General features: G+C 40.7%; 2 protein-coding genes across 2 annotated transcripts in view; one reads left to right on the top strand and one right to left on the bottom strand.

The window, feature by feature from the left end:
• The window catches only part of LOC149300504 (importin-4-like), a 55,270-nt gene extending 48,209 nt beyond the window's left edge, over window positions 1-7,061 (top strand). The window contains exons 25-30 of the mRNA XM_089485012.1: window positions 1,518-1,643; window positions 1,829-2,037; window positions 2,222-2,354; window positions 2,493-2,597; window positions 6,754-6,823; window positions 6,931-7,061. Of these exons, the coding sequence (XP_089341138.1) occupies window positions 1,518-1,643; window positions 1,829-2,037; window positions 2,222-2,354; window positions 2,493-2,597; window positions 6,754-6,823; window positions 6,931-7,061 (774 nt within the window). The remainder of the gene's footprint in view (window positions 1-1,517; window positions 1,644-1,828; window positions 2,038-2,221; window positions 2,355-2,492; window positions 2,598-6,753; window positions 6,824-6,930) is intronic.
• Window positions 7,062-13,240: 6,179 nt separating this feature from the next.
• LOC149300503 (meiotic recombination protein REC8 homolog) overlaps window positions 13,241-19,386 on the bottom strand; it is a 22,328-nt gene continuing 16,182 nt past the window's right edge. The window contains exons 13-17 of the mRNA XM_089485011.1: window positions 18,473-18,521; window positions 18,171-18,237; window positions 17,366-17,473; window positions 15,589-15,695; window positions 13,241-13,332 (exon numbers count right to left, since the gene is read on the bottom strand). Coding sequence (XP_089341137.1) covers window positions 13,241-13,332; window positions 15,589-15,695; window positions 17,366-17,473; window positions 18,171-18,237; window positions 18,473-18,521 — 423 coding nt within the window. The remainder of the gene's footprint in view (window positions 13,333-15,588; window positions 15,696-17,365; window positions 17,474-18,170; window positions 18,238-18,472; window positions 18,522-19,386) is intronic.

The following is a 19,386-nucleotide window of genomic DNA, read 5'->3' as shown; positions in this document are numbered from 1 at the left end:
CATCCAGGTTGTCACCTGCTGTTAGCCATTCTCTTTTAATGTTCCTCACACCTTGATGTTTGTTTTTTTTGTCTTTGCCTTTTGTCCGTTGTGCTTTCGCCGTATATTTGCTGTTCGGATCAGTAACCTGTAGAGCAAGTAAATCAGCCAGATCAGGTGTGGGCTGTCTTATGGTTAGAGCATGGCCCTCAGGTTGTGTGTTAGTGACGCCTACGGGTCTCATCTAATAGTGACACGCCAGCAACTGTCAGTTTTAGTCTTTTGTGTGTTTTTTTTATTATTATATTTGCTGTTTCTCAACACCTTATAATTACATCAGTATTTTTCTTTTGTTGTGCCACGTGCTTATCTACCCCTCATATTTGCCCTTGCCACCAACACCTAAGTCAGAGAACATGGGGAGCGTTATATATTGTGTTTCTTCTTTTATTCTATGACATTCTTACACTTGCTTATACTATCTTACATGCTTACATGCACCTCATTAATATCACTATTTCTATTCTTTTTTGGTTATTATCTCTTATTGTTGCTTTTGTTGTTTGTGCCTTTAAGCATTCTTACAATCCTGCATGGGGCTCGCCAACCTAATGACGGATAGTCTCACGAAGCTCGCTTGTTTTTTTGTTCAGAAGTTGTGGTAGTGGTTGTACCCGTTCTGACCTTTACATTCTCCCTTGCTAGTATATTACAGGGGATTTACTTATGAAACAATTTTCTGATCGTTTGAAAAGATTGAAAAAAAAAAATGTTCATTTCTCATTGTGATGGTGGTGTCCAAAGACCGCAGTCTGTTTGGCTTTGCACTAGAATTACTTCTAAATCACGAAGCCATTGTTCCTTATAGATTTATAAAAGTACCTTTGTATTCCGCAGTGCGGTGCAACTGGTAAATAGGACATAATGAGAAGTGCATCATGTAACATTTTGTATATAGAGAAACAAAAGGTGATACAAGTCTAGGTTTCATTACATCTTGGGTCTCCTAATGGACTTTCCACGCAAAGCAGAATGCCAACACAATTTGCACGTACGTATAAAATAATCTGTGCCAAAAACGTACCGGTGACATAGCCCCACCAAAAAAATGAAAATTCGACTAGAAAGTCATGCACCATTTTTTGTTGATTTTTCCTTTATATTGTCTTACCGTACCCTATCCATGCTATATTTTATACAGTATACAAAAATATTTTTATTCATAGCATCAGATAGATTTCAAATAAAACCAAAGGGCTCATGTTTACGTCCAGAGATCTATCCTTCCCTGTCCTCTTGTTTGTGTTTCTTCTCCCCCTGTGTACTCCAGAAATGTATGCTGTACTGTAAACAAATGTATTTACAATTAATAAAATGAATGCTGTCAGGTAAGTAGACTGAAGACACCCTCATGTTGTACCCTGTTGTAAAGCACACTTTTATTGTATAGTTATCACTGAAGGAAATGAGGGATTTGTCATGTATACAGCTGAAGATGTTCTTATACCATCTGTGTTTTCCGCGTGTCTTCCCCGCAGGCAGAACTGGACTCCATGCTGATAGAGTATGCTGGGGAGGGCATCCCTCTGATTGCAGCAGCAGTTGGTGGCGACACGTTTGCTCCGTATTTTGCTGGATTTCTTCCATTACTCCTTAGTAAAGCTGTGAGTGCTGTGTTGATGTGTTTGTGGTTTGCATGTCTTTTTACCTACTGTGTGGGAGGTTTGAACGCACATTAGTTTGCTTTTTCAAGCTATGAATGTCACTTGGTATTGTGTGTCACATCACTGGCTGTATGTCCACGTTGTGATTTTTCTTGTTCTGTCAATGAGATATGTTTCCTGTTTAGAAGCCCAGCTGTTCTCCAGCAGAGAAGTCCTTCTCAGTGGGCACTCTGGCTGAATCCATGATAGCGCTAGGTCCTGCGGCAATCCAGTTTGTACCACACATCCTTCCTGCATTTCTGTCCGGGGCACGGGACGAGGACGATGAAGTGCGGAGTAACTCTGTGTTTGGACTGGGTGCCTTGGCGGAACATGGAGGCCAATTCATGCATCAGTATCCTTCACTGTGTTTATATTTTCGCTCCCAGAACTCTTTCCGTTCCCATAGTGCCTTCTATGCCTGCGCTGCCACATGCACTTATCTGCCACAGTCATGCTCTCACTACATTATCTGTGTAGCATTTCCTCATCCTGCTTGCCTTTAGTCCATGCCCCTTTTTTCCTTGATGGTCTTTCAGACATTACCCAAAGCTTCTGGCCATTCTGTCTTCTATAATAAGCTCTGAGAAAAATTCACGTGTTCTGGACAATGTGTGCGGAGCAGTAAGTCGAATGGTGCTGAGTCACCCAGCAGGAGTCCCTGTTGAACAGGTACGCGTTGCTTGACTTAGTTAACATGCCGAGGACAGTTCTGTAGTACCACCGACACTTTGTTCATGCAGTACAGAACACCTGTTTCATATTGTCTTTTTTACTACACCTGCCTTCATTTCATTCATGACCATGTAGGTGTTTCCAGTGATGCTCCGCACTTTGCCCCTGAAAGACGATTTTGAGGAGAACACCACAGTATTTAAGTGCATCACATTCCTGTATGAGAACTCTCCTTCTCAGGTAATTACAACAGGGCAAAATGATGTACCTTATGCCTTGTAAAGTGCAGCGTGCGGCAAATACAGAGCTGGAATACAGAGGCTTTTCAGTATTTTGGTTGGCCTGCAATTTAACACAGATATAAGAGCCATTAGTTGGATACAAACAAAAACCCAGTTCTGTAGCTAATAAACCAGTGCTGTGCATTGTACCAATGCGTATAGTACAGTTTGCATTCTCCATTGAATACCATGCATCTATATGTGTATTTAAAAGTTTACCACAGAAATGATCTATCCAATAAACTTTGCAACCATGAACTGTAACAAATTGACTAATCATGTGAGTCACTTACATGGTAACTTTGAAAAGAACCGTTTCATATATATCAACTTAATATTACTTGTTCGACAAAAATCCACGTATTTTATACTGTGCTAAAACAAGTTTCATGTCAAGCAGTAGTCTCCAGGCTCTTGCACTCAGGTATTATTTAACCCCTTGACTGCTAACGACGGCATGGTGCCGTCGCTAGCAGTCCCAGTCAGGTGCTAACGACAGCACCATGCCGTCGCTAGCACTACCCTACCTTGATGGAGGTCTGTGGATAATGGGGGGGGGCGGCAGGGATGGAGGGAGAGGAAGGGTAGATAATGGGGGGGGGAGGGTAGATAATGGGGGGGGGGACGGAGGGAGAGGAAGGGTAGATAAGGGGGGGGGGCGGCATTTTAAAATTCGCCCCAGGCGGCATTTTGCCTTGGGCCGGCCCTGCCTCATTTGAAGCTCCAAGGGGTGTAGTTTCTTGAAATGTGTACTTTATGTACCCTAATTTAACTTCCCAGATGTCTAGACCACTTTAACTTAAGATATGGCAGATTGGAGAATCTTGTTAAAAAACATTTAAGGGTGATGCCTGCATTTAGACAGCTCTAGACAGCTGGAAAGTTAAATTATGGTACATAAAGTATATATTTTCAGAAACTACACCCCTTGGTGCATCAAATGAGGGGCTGCATGTATTCGTAGCACAAGAGTGGAGTGCGCAAGACATAAATGAACTTGTCGCTTTTAATTTAATTTTTTTTTTATTTTTAGAAGTGTGATATTCACTTATTTGTTGTGCACGTCAGATTTGTGATACAAATACAACTAAGACCTCATTTGCTGCAGCTGGGGGTGTAGTTTCTAAAAATATATAGTTTTGTTGGCATATTTTAACATCCCGGGCAGCTAGAGCTGTTTAATTGACGGCAGCCATGCATTAAATTTAAAGATGTCTTTTGTCATAGTCTAGAAAATTTTACTTTTAGCTATAAAATATTAGAAAAACACAGTCTACTGTTCTCAATTTCTGTTTATTTTAGACCGGTTACCTACTACAAATATTTAGCAACACAAATTTTGATATTAGAGTTTAGAAAAATAACATTAAGAACTAGTTTTTATTGAGTCGGAAGTGAAAAATTACATTTTCCCATTTTTGGCTTTATTTTGCAAACCTAATGAGACATACACATATGAAAATGGTATATTTGGAATCTGCTGGGTGTGCTGAAAAAAACAATATATGGTTTGTATAGTTTATTCCCAAGAAATTTACTTCTAAACGCGTTTAAATGTGAGATGCATCAAAATGCCGAAAACCAGCTTAGCACCAGGGTGGGAAATGGCTTAGGAGCCAAGGGGTTAAAGGTACAGTGCTCGGTCCCATACAGCCTCACCAATGAAGAATGCATGAAGCTAGTTTTTATGCATTCACTAAACCTGTGGGGAAAAATACCCTGAGTGGTTCTACTTTTCTTTCCAGTGTTGACTGGTCAAACCCGCCAATGACTAGTAAGCAAGAGGTCCCATTGAAATCCATGTGGGTACTTTCGGCACATGCTGGAGCTACATGGCGTTGACTATACTGCGCCCGGACACGTCTTCAAGCCAAGCATCTGGGGAGCTGGGAAAGGCAAACGCATAGGGGGATTCTGCGGAATCACTCTCTAAATTTGCAGTTGGAAGGAGAAGGGACGCTCAGCTATGATAATCATTAAAGTACATATGATGGCTGCAGTGTCCTTTAACCCCTTGATGACAATTGCCGGTCCGGGCACGTCACGGAAAAACATGTCGTTAACGACAAATGACGTGCCAGGACCGTCATTTGTTAAAACGGGTAAAAAAAATCGATCCGTGATCGATTTTTTTACCCAAACGGCGTTGCTGTAATGCCTCGACCTAGAGGCATTCAGCAACGCCATGATCGGAATCAGGGGCCATGTCTGGCCCCTCCCCGGGGCGCCAACATCCGCCATACAATGTATAGCGGCGGACGCCCGTTTTAAAAGCGTTTAGGAGGCGATCAACGATGACAAACCCATGCATGTGGGGTATCAGGGGTATCTCCTGTACTCCGGAGATGTTGCTGAACACATATTGGGGTGTCGTGTGACAGCGGCATATACCAGGAGCTGTAAATTCATACATAAAGTAGGTGTGTGTGGGAAAAATACACACACAAAAATACTACTGCAAACTTTGAAAAAATGCTGGTGGTAAAATGTGTGCATGCAAAGAGTTAAAATACCAGCATTTAAAATACCCTATGGTGTCTAGTTTTCAAAAATATATGGTTTTGTTGGGCACACTGAAATGGCCCGGCTCAAAGATGTACCAAATAGGGCATATACGAGAACTTTTTAATTGATACCTGAAGTAAAATGTGTGTGAAAAAACAAATGCAAAAAAATGACTACCACAAAGACTGGTGGTAGATATGGTGCATGGAAAGAGTTAAAATATTAGCATTTGAAATACCCTGGGGTGTCTAGTTTTCAAAAATATATGGATTGATTGGGCATACTGAAATGGCCTGGCTCAAAGATGTACCAAATAGGGCATGGGCAGTGGATCCCCAAATGCCAAAGTTCAACATTGAAAATGCGCATGCCCCAAATGTGGCCCTTTTGCCCCCAAACAGCCAGGCAATATCATTCATGTGGGGTATCACCGCGCTCAGGAGATGTTGCTGAACACATATTGGGGTGTTTTGTGATAGTGACATATACGAGAACTTTTTAATTCATACCTGAAGTAAAATGTGTGTGACAAAACAAATGCAAAAAAATGACTACCACAAAGTTTGACAAAGACTGGTGGTAGATATGGTGCATGGAAAGAGTTAAAATACTAGCATTTGAAATACCCTGGGGTGTCCTAGTTTTCAAAAATATATGGCTTTATTGGGCACACTGAAATGGCCCGGCTCAAAGATGTACCAAATAGGGCATGGGCAGTGGATCCCCAAATGCCAACATTGAAAATGCGCATGCCCCAAATGTGGCCCTTTTGCCCCCAAACAGCCAGGCAAAATCATTCATGTGAGGTATCGCTGTACTCAGGATATGTTGCTAAACACATATTGGGGTGTTTTATGATAGTGACATATACCAGGACCTGTTTATTCATACCTAAAGTAAAATGTGTGTGAAAAAACAAATGCAAAAAAAATGACTACCATAAAGTTTGACAAAGGCTGATGGTAGAATTAGTGCTTGGAAAGGGTTAAAATACTAGCATTTGGAATACCCTGGACTGTCTAGTTTTCAAAAATATATGACTTGATGGGGTAAATTGTATTGGCCGGCTTCAAAGATACCCGAAATGGCACATGGGGGGAAGAATTACCAGATTTGGAAAAAATGGCTTTGAAATAGCAAAACGCTACCTGTACTTTTTGCCCCATAATGTGTAGAAAAAAGGCAAAAAAATATAAAAACATTGGGTATTTCTAAACTCAGGACAAATAGTAGAATCTATTTAGCAGGTTTTTTCATTACCTTTTATAGATGAGTAAAAGATTTTTCAACTAAAAGTTAGAAACAGTCATTTTTCTAAATTTTTCACCATATTTTATACTTTTTTTAATAGTAAATAATATGATACAATCAAAACAATGTCATCTAAAGAAAGCCCTCCTTGTCCTGAAAAAACAATATCTAATGTGTATGGGTTCAGTAAACGGGAAAGAAGAAAATTACAACTAAACACGAGCAGCGCAGAAATGTTAGAACGGCCATTGTCACGAAGGGTACAAAAAGTAAAATCAGCCTTTGTCACGAAGGGGTTAAGCATAGTGAAATGTTAGGCCTACACTGAATACTCACTCACAAATGTATCTTTGCTGTAGGTGATTGGGAGTTTAAAGGACATTGCTAGAATCTGTAACCATGTGTTGGGAACTAAAGAAATACAACCAGGTATGGAGCTATTTTTGCTTTCTGTTGATTGTCTCAAGTATTTCTACTTCATGCAGTCTTTCTCCTTGATTCTCCTGCCCAGTCTTAAAAAATAATGTGCTTTTCAGACACACAGAACGCTATTATTCTCCTTCTGAGGGACATCGCTCAGAGGTTCCCACAAGATTTGCACAGTGCCTTGGTTTCTCTTCCTGCTGAGGCATCGTCTAAACTTCACACAATTCTTGGACTAGCATGAAGAGGATCTTTGCCTGTTCTTGTGAGTTTGTCTGTATTTTACCCACTTTCGGATCATATTGCTTTAATCCACTCTGCGTTTTTCTGTTGTACACCCTTCTGTACTTTTCTTCTGACAATCTCATTAGTTTATCCTAACTCTGTGTCTCTTGCTGCTTTTGTTAAACACAGAAGGCCTTGAGCGTTGAGTTGTGTTCCAGTTGCCGTTTGAAGTTGCCGTTTCACCTTTTATCCAGTGGACCGTGCCTGGCCCTTCTCCAAGTGCTATGAGTGACCTGCCACCTGGGCCACGTGCCGGTTGGTTTGTGTAATGAATTTGTACCACCACCAAACCAAAGCAATAAAGATTAAATGTTCTGTTCAGAAGCCTTATGTGTAGGAGTAATACACATATCCATATGAAGCATGATGTAGCAGGCGTACAACAAAAACCCAAAAGGTTATCACTTGTTCAAACCGTGGGTTTTAGTGCGGTTACAATAATAACCTCTAAAAATGTAATCATTCTTTAGCCAAAAGGGATGCATTTATTTTGTGCTCTGGACTAGTGGTCATTCTTGTTACTATATGAACATACGCTTTCCCCAGTCACGCTTCAGGTTGGTTCAGTACGGATCGTGAGTAGTTGGTGTGTACATTGGAAATATGCAATAAACCACATGCAAAACCGAAGCTGAGCAGGCATTGTGTGCAATTTCTGAATAGATCTAGAAACTGTACACTGTGTGTTTTTGATTTTTGCTTTGTGTATCTGTCAATGTTTGTTTATCTTTGTGCAAACCTGCTTGATCCATTTTCTGTTTTTCTACATTGTGTGTACACATTCACAGTGAAGAAAAAAAGGATTGCATTAACCATGTGTGTCCTTCCTAATGCTGGAGGAAGAAAAACACGTCTCTTTCACTCTAGGTCTGTAAATTCGGTGTATAAAACAACATGGTACGGTGGGGCTGTGAGTGCTCGCACAGGACAGTATGGAAAAGCACAGGTTCTTCTTCTAAAATCCAGCATTGTGGCATTTCAAATGTCTCACCCTACACACACCTGACTTTTACAGACTTAGCCCCAAATCCCAAGTTTGACAGTTTTATACACTAAATAAAATGATGTAGCAGTGTTTACTGTCAAATATATACACTTGTTAAAGGTATCTTGATTTTCTCAGGGTCATTAGCTTATCTCTGCACTGTTCAGTTGATTATAGATTGATTCAGGCAGCTTTTACCAGGGTGGGGTTAGGGGAAGGGAAAGGACGTTGTATTAGCACTATGCATTAGTGTCATTTAATCCTCTTTCGGTTCTGATGGAATATAAAATATACATTCGATCCATGTCTCTGTTCCCACAGAGACATTACTGTATTCTGGAATCGTGAGTTTCTGCAACAATCTAGAGTGGAAGATGTTCTTTGATTATTGATATGTGGTCTATGATTCTGTTGCTGGTAAATTAACACCCAGATTGAAAAAAACAATTTCACTACAAAACCATTTGGTCCATTTAGTCTGCTCGGTTTCCCAGAAGGAAAGAGTCGGACCTTAATTAGTCCTTGGTCTCATTTTAGAGTTAGGATAGTCATAAGCACACCCCGTGCATGTTTACATCCCCTTACTGTATTTACCTCTAACCGCAGCTGCCTGGGAGGCTGTTCTACTTATCTATCAACTTATGAGTAAAGTCAAAACTTCCTAACCTCACATCTAAGCCTCGGATATTTGCGTTGCAAATGAGATCTGACAGCTTTATTTATCAAGGAACTCAAATCTCCCAAATCCAATCCCTCATACGAAGCCATTAAAAGGTAGGTGTACCTGTTGGAAGACGTGCCACACCTGTCAGCAGTGTAATTGTAGTGGAGATAAATAATACTTTGTGAGATAAAATCTCTGTTCATTTGCATATCTTAAAATCAGAGCAAGTGGATGCGATTTCAGGTTTGGGAACATTCTTAGAAATCTTTTCTTAACTACTGACTTTAAAAAATTGCCTTTGAGAATGTTAACTGTGGTTTGAATGCAAAATTGTGCTGAAGCTTCATAATTTATTTATGCACACGGTGTCCACACAGTTTGGGTCATTTTAACCAAAAAAGTCTTAAGTCAGTGGTAATAAAACCAACTTTAAAGGAAAATATTTATTTCTGAATAATTTCTTCCTGCTTGTAGAGGGAACACGTTATAAACTAATGTGTCTGCTGTGACGAGTTATATACTGTGTGTGTGTGTGTGTGTGTGTGTATATATATATATATATATATATATATATATTAAAGACCCGTTTAAACATCTCTTCTATTCCGTCCCACCCTTGTTTTAGGACCAGTTTAAACCTGTACGGTTGTAACGAGATTTTATTTTAAAGATTCGATAGATTTTATGGTTCCCCTTAACCTGCTCATGTAATAAGTTTTACTGAGTAAGTCATTAATCATAATGTTTTTTTCTTTGTTTAAAACTAGAAAATGTCAAAATCTAGAGGAAAAAAAAGATCCCACACAAGTGTATGTATACTTTGGCCCTGTTTCCCCTCTACTCTGAACAGAACCGTGTCACTCAGAAACACGACTCTTTACTGTCCTGGTAGCTGTCGCCGGTAACCTTTTAGATCTTTAGTACGTGTTTTAGTACGTCCAAACCTCGTGCTTAAACGGCTCGCTGTCACGCACAATTGGTGAATTATGTCAAGGTTTCACGGTCCGTTAAATGAGGCTTTTCTCAGGATGTAAAGGTGTGTTAAGGTAAATGACATGTTTGCAACCCAAATTTTTATGCAAATTGTGCTTCCGTAGAAACAGAAGTCCATTGTCCTGCTTTCAAACCCTCAAAACTTATCCTTGCTCTTATTCAGAATAGCCTTTGGTCTTCACATACATATTTGAATGCGCTCATTGTATTAAACTCTACCACTTCTGCTGGAAGACTGTTTCATTTATTTACCACCTTTTGTGGGAAGTAAAATGTCTTTACTAATCTCCTAATCCACCAAATTTTAGACATTTAGCCATAACACATACATACAGCAGCTGAATATAAAACATCATTGAAGTGATAAAGTTCACAAGCATAACCTCGGCTATTCTTTGTATTACAGTAACTCTATAGCCCAGGCCGACTCATTTGTACTTGGTTGAGTAGCTCATAGGATGCTGTGGATGAAGAGCAAAATGCCGCTGCTCCATTGGGACAGATACTGTACGTGTTTGTATAAGGACCCCATATCTGTGTGTGCTGTAAATCATTCATATTTTACGGGGTTCTGTTGGGATGATGTATCGGTAACCCCGCAGCCTTAATACAGCTCTGATCACCAGATGTGTGTAAAGACTTTCCAATACTGCGGGATGTGAGGATTTCACCTCTTCCCCCGAGGCTGTTCATATATGGATATATGCAAATAGCAACGTCTGCTTTATATGTAAGTTTAAAGTTCCCACGAGATCCTTGTAAAGTTAACAGGTCGGCAAATAGGCTTATGATCCAGTTTAACGATGAAGTCTGTGTTCCTCCTCATCCAACATAACATTTTGCATGTTTCCAGGAGATTTTTTGACGTTGGCTTCACCTCCGCTCTTTGAAATAGAATATAGGGTGCTTTGCTGTATTTATTTATTGTATGCTTGCTACTGCAGAGCAAACACGTTGGCTAACATCCTGTTAGAAGGAAGCAAACAGGCACTTTAAAGGCGAACTAACTTAAGAAGATATTTGTTGCATATCCGTTGATTACATTTTTTTTTTAAATGTTGTATTTTATATAGCACCATCATATTCCGCATCACTGTACAATGGCAAGTACTATATAACAATTAGACTTACAGAAACAAGTGAAGAGGGCCTTGCTCAACAAGCTTACAATCTAATGCAGGTAGGTATGTTGTATTGGACAGTGATGTAACACGTTACCAGCCATGAGCCCATTGCTAGTAGCTGTAAGGAATCCTTTTAAAATGTATCAAAGGGCAAAACCAGCATGTGTACGGCGCAAGTGAAGTATTGGTGGTGATTCTTGAGCCCATGATAACGCATGATAACATACACATTATACACAAACACATGTTTTATTTCATGTTCAACATCATATCGTATGTGTGATTGAAAAAGATGTCTCAAGCACATTTTTTTTGTCCTTTGCACCTTTTGAGATTTGTGTTATCAAAGTCTCAATCAAATTAAAAAACAAATTGTGTGATATGTCCAAAGGTATTTAAGCTTGAAGTAAATTAATAGCAAAGGTAGAGTCCAAAAACCTCCCTTTCAGTAAACAAACTGTGTGGTTCTCTAATAGGTAAAGAAAGGACGCAGTGGCCAAAGAGAACTGGCTACAGGTTTAGTCCGTAAAATTGACTAAAAAACAGCCGAATACTCAAACAGATTATGGCAGTTTGGTTGCATTCTGTTCACATAGGTCAGAAAGGGTTAAAATACCGGAGGTGATTTTGCGGGGAAAGAGGTATTTTGGACTATAAAGTGTCACGGTCACTACCCAATAATAATCCCTAACTTTTAACCTTAGGCCTGAAATCTGGTAAACTGTAGCCGGGTGTGATATTTTCCTGGGTGTGGTATTAAATGCCCCATCTCATTTCACGCTTGGGTTTCACACGGCTAAGCAGCCTCCTAAGTCTCCTACACCACTGACATGTTTAATCACTTTACACAAAGTGACGCACAGTAAAAGAGAGCTCACACCCAAGCAATTTCCCCTGTAGGAGAACGGCACTCCCCTCACTGAAAGATGCCCACTGTGGAAATGTCTCTGCTCGTTTTATTTAATCCCTGGTCCGTTTCTCCACCTCGCCCTCCCCTTTACTTGCTATTCAGGTTATTATCCTGTAAATATACAGCATGTTCCGCACGGCTTCATTCTATCAGGTTCTTCTACTGATGACTATGGAGCCAGGTCTACCATGGATGGAGCCGTCTCTCCTGGCCCCATGATTGGACCGCTTCTAGTAAATGAGAGGCAGACTGTAAACTAATACTCGTCATTTTGAGCCTGTGGCGATGGTTTCCTCCATAACATAAAGATATTTTGCCCAACAAATGGAAGTTAATAGTTCATTCGTGTTCTAATGAGGCTGCAGTGTTTGGATTTCATTCAATTAGCATTCAGTGGTCAAGTTACCTTACGTAATACAGCAAGGAGAAAGACCATTTTCTCTTTTTCACACATACGTAGAGCGTATAATTTTTTTTAATTCTGTAACTAAGCTGGAATAGATTTTCCTGGGGTTCTGACACCTAGCAGAACTACAAAGCGCTTGAGATGGGCTAACGGCTAACAGCTCTGTCGGGGCCGGTGTCAGCTCAGTCTGTAGGAAACATCCTTACGTTGTCTGTTTCAGTTTGTCAAATACAATGCCATGAATTATGCAGGGTGTGAATGTGCATTTTATGATGACAGCTCATTCTCCCACTTTTATCAAGCAGTTTGCAGAAGAACTGCCCTGTGATGCATAGTCATGAACACCCCCCCCGCAGGAGCAAAGATCGACCCGGACCTCTGTCTACAGCTGCCGTGCCCCAGGTGGACCAACATATGCCATAGGGCACATTTACATATTACATATTAAATAAGAAGAGAGCAGTTTCAATGATTACTGTAGCTGAAATGAGATGAATGATATGGTGTAATGAAATAAAGGGAGGGAAATGCTTTATACCTTTGCATCCCACAGGCTGTTCCAGGACATCTAGAGTAACAAGGATTTCAGGTGCTCTTTACACCCTCACAGGATCCTCTCAGGAATGTAACCAAATGCAGGGCCTCATCTGTAAAGTATGCAGAGAGCCTCTATCTTCACGTTTCGACCATGTATTAGCATTTGCTGATTTAGCATACATATAAGCCAGCCCTGCTACACTTCTGACTAATGGGTGCATCATGACAAAGGTCTCCAAAAGCAGATGCCGTAAAATATAGGAGTCCCTACCACAAGCTGAAGGGGCCTACAAAACGCCCTCCCTGTACAGACTTTATGAAGTGGTCAATTTGATGCAGAAGGTGGAACAAATTCCCATAAGAGGGGTGCACTGAAAACAAAAAATGAGAAACCCTGGTCATTAACATGCAGCGCTGAATTTATTGCCATACAGAATGTAAACGTGCTCTTCTGAAGATGAGGCTTGGTGGTTGATAGTGAAGCTTGGTACAAATGTTCGGGTAGATGACATGACGCCTTCACTTGTGCGCATATTGCTCACCGGGTGTGATGAGAATCTGTCCGTACGGTTCAGTCTGCTCCAAGTGGATGATTCTCTGTGTGCAGAGCACTGTGGGAAATGTAATGTACACAGACACGCTTTCATTACTGGAATAAACTGAATAGAAGCAGAAAAGGTAGACGATGCGATAAAGTGTAGCAGATGCAACAAAACACTGCACTGCCACAAATGCTTCCTTGCCATCCCCAGCAGTCCAACAAGACATAACACATATTCAAGGAAAAGAAAGAAAGAAAAGGGAATGGGGCAACATCCACTAAAGATACAAAATCCACTTGTGAAAATATTCAAATTTTTCCAGGTAATAGGTTTATAAATTAACTCTGTGGAAACATGAACTCTCTGCCCAGGATGTTCCAACCAATCTAAAATAGTCCATAAGGCCCCAAGTAGGCTTTTTTCCATCTGAAATATACACTTTAGGGATAGCTTGTTTGATCCAACTTGGAATAGTGGTTCTGGAAGCCTTCTGCCTTAGTCATTACCATCTTCCCATCAGCAGTGGACGATGGTAATGACTCTGTGAACAAACTGAAGGCGGAGTAGGAGTAATCCTATCATTGAAGATGGGTCCCTCGTGGAAATAGAGTGCTTCTCATACAACCCCATAGCAATCAAAAAACAGAAGATGCAGATGGACTTTGTAACGGCGGCATCTCCATTTACTGGTTGAAAATAGCTTTAAGTTGCAAGGTGGACATAGATAAACTGATTTAGGGGAATGAAGTACCAAAGGCCACCCAGCCAAACTTTGATCTAGAAAAACATGAACTTCTGACAGTTGAAGGACAGAGACCCTTCACAAACTCGTCCTGCAGAAAGTCCAATAATTGACAGATGGATACCGCAAAAGGGGATTTTCCAAATCCACTCATATCTCAATATAGTTTGATCCCATTTTGAGTAGCAATGACAGGGTTAAACAAGCCTTTCCTAATCGGTTAGTTCAGAGAAAGGCTATTAAAATGGTAAATGGTCAACCACATAAAAATGACCAGAAAAGACTAGGCAATGTCAGTATGTATCGCTTGGAGGAGATAAGAGAATGAAGAGAGGGAATGTGAAAGGAGAGGATAAAAGGCTTAGATGTAATGTAAGGCAGCCTCCCAGCAGAAGTGGTAGCGGTTAATACAGTAAGCGATCTTAAACAAACATGGGATATGAATATGCATATATTGACAAATCCAAGGACTAATTAAGGTCTGAGTTTTTACATCAGGAACTACATGCCGCAAATGATTCTTGTCTGTCTGCGCTATTGTATACTTTTCCAGTCCTAGCAGAGATGGGATGAAGGGAGGGCAGGGAAACAAAAAACGTTTTAAAAGGTGTCTGATCATTGCTGCTATATAAATGCACAATAGGGAACTGTCATCTTCACATCACTGAGCATATCTGGGTTAGCAATAAGATTGCTCTTACCTTAAAAGCTAATACTCGTGGCAAATGGTGGCAGGCCTAGTATATAAATTAATCTGTTGTTCAGGTGCCCCCCAGCTACCAGAATAATCTGCCACCAAGGAACACTAACTCAACAAAATCGATTGAGATTTATGATGATAATTGGGAATAAATAGAAATCTGAATAGGAAGTAAAGATGGCTGATCCCATGGTATACATATAAAGTAGATTTATGATATACTATATACTGCTTATTTGAATCATATCACACAATTGCAGAGGCTTACTTGGCGTACTGAGCTGTAAAAAGTAATAATATATATATATATATATATATATATATATATAAACCTTGAGAACCTTCTGAGGAAAGAAGAGAAATACAGCTGCTTAAATTTGTATGTGGTATGTTATTGCACTTTAGTAAAGGAACACACATATATTTGGTGTTATTAAAGCCTCCCCACCACACGGGTTTTACTGTATCAGCGGATAAACAATATACTTTGTTCCATTTTTGTGCGCTTCATCCATAGTCTGTTTGGCATAGCAATGGCACAGTACAAAGCCGAGCCCTATCACAGGTATGTAGCATATATACTCCTCTCTCGAACCAACCCCAACAGGGTATGGCTGGTCCTAGTTGCCCAGATGAGCCACACAGGGCACTGAGCTGGTGAGGCAACAGGCCGCACCTAAGCATGCATTGGGAGTATATAAACAGACAAGGTCATTATTGGCTAATTCACAGACACATATTAAGGATGGACCGAGTACACAGCATAGAATATATTTATGTATGTGCTCTACGACTAGTTAGGATGCAGAGGGAAAGGCGATGATGATGTGTGAGTGTATGTGTGAGTGTGTGCGTGAGTGTGTGTTTACGCTTCAGCACTCACCGAGGCAGGTGTAAAAGAATCTGGAGACCAGCAAGCGAGACAGCGACCGAGGGGTTAGACTGAGAAACTCAGACTGTCCGAGGTTATCGATGTCAGAAAATAACTTCCTACAGAGAAAAGAAGCACAAAACGCATTGTTTAGTCGACAAACACAAAGTAACATAAAAATAGAATTTGATGGCAGATCACAACCACTTAATCAGTCCTTGGTTTTGTTTTAGATTTGGGTTAGCCATATGCCTTCCAAAAGCATGTTTACAATTCCTTCACTATATTAGCCTCTGTCACCTCTGCTGGCAGTCTATTCCACTTATCAACTACCCTCTCAGTAAAGTAAAACTTCCTCTATGACCGTGTGCACCAGCATTTGTCCTCCTTTGAAATAAACTCCCCCTGTACTTTGTTAAATCCCTTTATGTATTATGTCATCTCTCTCTACTCCAAGCTATAGAATACATATTGTGCCTGGCAATTTATGGTTCGTTGTTGGCTAAAGGTTTTATATTTATTTTGCTGTTGACATAAACCAATAATTATGGCCGAGCAAATACGTATGTCCACACAGAATGCCAACTGTATCCACTAGAGCTTTGACAATGCAAACACCTCCAAGGCATTTTATTCCTCTGGTGTTACATAGCTGTCTCAGCTACACCCATTGCTAACAGGTGTATAAAATCAAACACAAAGGCAGCCATCCCCACAGACAAACATTGACAGTAGAACTGATTGTACTCAAGTGCGGTGACTTTAAACATGGCAACTTTGTCAGATTTCTGCCCTGTTAGATTTGCCCTGGTCTACTGTAAGTGTTAATATTGACAAGTGACGTAAAGCAGGAGCAGCTCAGCCACAAAGTAGTAGACCACACACACTCACAGAGGGGCTGTTGAGTGTTAAAAGAGCGAAGTGAGTAAAAAAAAAAAAAATAATCGCCTGTCCTCTGTAGCATCACTCATTACAGAGCCCCAAACTCCCTCTGGAAGCATCAGAACAAGCACTGCGCATCAGGATGGAAATGGGTTTCCATGGCTGAGCAGCTGCACACGGGCCATGGATCACTATGTGAAGTGCCAAGCGCCTGCTGGAGGGGTATAAAGCACATCGCCACTGGGCTCCGGAGCGGTGGAAACGTGTTCTCTGGAGCAATGAATCACGCTTCACTATCTAGATGTCTGGCGGATGGAATCTGGGTTTGGCGGATGCCAGAACTCTACCTACCGGAATGCATAGTGCCTACTGCAAAGTTTGGTGAAAGAGGGGTTATGTTAATGCTACAGCATACCAAGTCATTTTAGACTATGCTACTCTTCCAATTTTGTGGGAACAGTTTGGGGAAGGCCCTTTTCTATGCCCACATGACTGTGCCCCAGTTCACAAAGCAAGGTCCATAAAGACATGGTTGGATGAGTTTGGTGTGGAGGAACTTGACTGACCGCACCTGAACTGTCCTGACCCTATCGAACATGTTTGGGATGAATTTGAATGGAGATTGCGAGCCAGACCTTCTTGTCCAATATCAGTGCCTGACCTCAAAAATGCTCTACTGGAAGAACAGGCAGAAATTCCCACAGAAACAGCCCAAAATCCCAGAATAGTCAAGGCTGTCATAGACAAAAATGTAGGGGGTGGAAAATTGACTCCATATTAATGCCCATGGTTTTGGAATGGGTTGTCCAACAAGCTCATATAGGTGTGATGGTCAGTTGTCCATAAACATTTGCTTATATAGTGTACAAGTGAATGGCGGCTGCACTTCAGGCAAAGATCATGTCACCTTTGCAAATCTTCCATCACAACTTCATCTGTCTCAGGCAATTCCACGATGAGCTCTGGCATTTCGGAAACTACAGGAAGAAACCTTTCACCTTCGGCTGAGATAGCCCTGCAAGAAGACAGAGAGAGCACGCTGAAATGACACGGAAAATGATTATCTTTAAGCACTGGAACACTTGATCCACTGCCTCATCTCAAATGAAAACACTTGAATCAATGGATATTTACTAAAGCTTGATAAAATGAATTTAAAAATGTTAATTGTCCATGGAGTCCATTTATTCCTCTTTCCTTTACCTAAGACCTGACCATTCGAGTATTAGATGGAGCATCGATGCATTCATTTTAAAGCAAAAACACTTCATTCTGTAAAAATTATCATTTGGTGTAGTTATCTTTTGCAATACAAAGGGCCTCATACTGGTTCAAGGCCAAATTACTTTTAAGTAAAATTAATATATATATTATATTGAATATGATGTGCAAATAATGATAAATATGTGAAACAACCAGAAAAATATAAAATGAATCACCTTCAAACATAAAGTGTCCTCTAGACTATAAGCTCGTTTGAGCAGGGCCCTCCTCACATGCTGTCAATTTGTTATGTTACATACTACTTGTTATGTCCTGTCTACCCATTGTACAGCGCTACGGAATTTGATGGTGCTATATAAAACAATAAATAATAATAAAGTAACACCAGCCCTGTGCTCCAGAAAACTTGGATCTTTCATGTAACTTTACTGTAAATAACATTCTGTATCTCACACATTAAATTACACACGCGTCTTCTCCTCCCTCACCTTCTCTCCTCAGGGGTTATGTGAATAGGCCGAGAACGCTCCTCCTCGGACCCCTCCAATGACATTTCTGTACAGTTGCAAATAAAAATGGAGACAGTATAGAGATATAAAAAACACAACTCTTTTGAAGGTATATAAAAACTCTAAGGGGTAGCAAAGCATGTCAAATGTAAAATGCTAGTGGAAGATATAGCTGAGAAGGGTAAGAGCTTGAAGAAGATTATACGGAATCTGACATAGACTGGAAAGTGATCTACTGGCCCCAATCATACGCTGCAAGAGATAGGTGAAGAGAGGCTGACCTGACGACATTAATGCGCTGATTCCCGATTCTGTGACCGCTCGGACAACCTGAGGAACAAATGCTACGGTTTAAGATCTTATTGTGCCTAGGATTACAATATTGTGATGGGCAACAGCAGCATATTGAAGTGAAATACACCATTCGGATCCTTCAACTGAAAAACTGCAGTAGAATGGGACACCCACACAGGTTTTCTTGCTAAGTTTCAGTCTAAGATGTGCCCCCTGATTGTTGACTGAGGAAGCCCACTATTCATGGGGCTGAAGGGACGTTAACTGTACATACATAAAGTAAATATGCATGCATGCATCCTAGATGAGTGTCTCCCGACCAATAGAGTGGAATGTCCACCAAATATTCCGTGTTTAAGGGCCAGGCACAGTGGTTGCATTAGCATATCCTACAGCAGTGCCATTGTAATGCCCTAAATATGACCTTGACCGCGACCACTAGTTAGCTGGCCTTTTTGCACACGTAACACCACTGTCTGAATCTATTGTGACTAAACACGGCATTAATACAATATAATGGCCTAGGTAGCCAGTTGTAACATATGTCCACTAAATTAAACCCCTGGCTCTGTATATTTGTGACTCTTACATGTTGGCGACTCTTATTTCCCCAACACGATGGAACATGTTTTAATACCAAATGGGCTAAATGTGAGGTTTGATAAAGGTTTGATAAAGGCCTGTTGAGTTAAAAACTTGCCAGACCTCACGACACACAGAGTTGGGGTGTTCCATCTTTGCTGCACATTGGACTTCGAGGCACCAGTGGACCCATTATATATCCTGTGTAGTTTACACCTTCACCACTAACAGGACAGTACATACCAGGCTGGTCAAATACCTCCACGTTCAGTTCCTTTAATCTCCTACTGGCATTGTCCTATTTGGTCTGTCTCTTTCT

Source organism: Sceloporus occidentalis, unplaced genomic scaffold (genome assembly GCF_023333645.1).
Source record: "Sceloporus occidentalis isolate IW3139 unplaced genomic scaffold, rSceOcc1.0.p SCAF_24, whole genome shotgun sequence".
Taxonomy (NCBI): domain Eukaryota; kingdom Metazoa; phylum Chordata; class Lepidosauria; order Squamata; family Phrynosomatidae; genus Sceloporus; species Sceloporus occidentalis.
The sequence above is the reverse complement of the archived record's forward strand: the minus strand, read 5'-3'. Positions and strand labels throughout refer to the sequence as shown.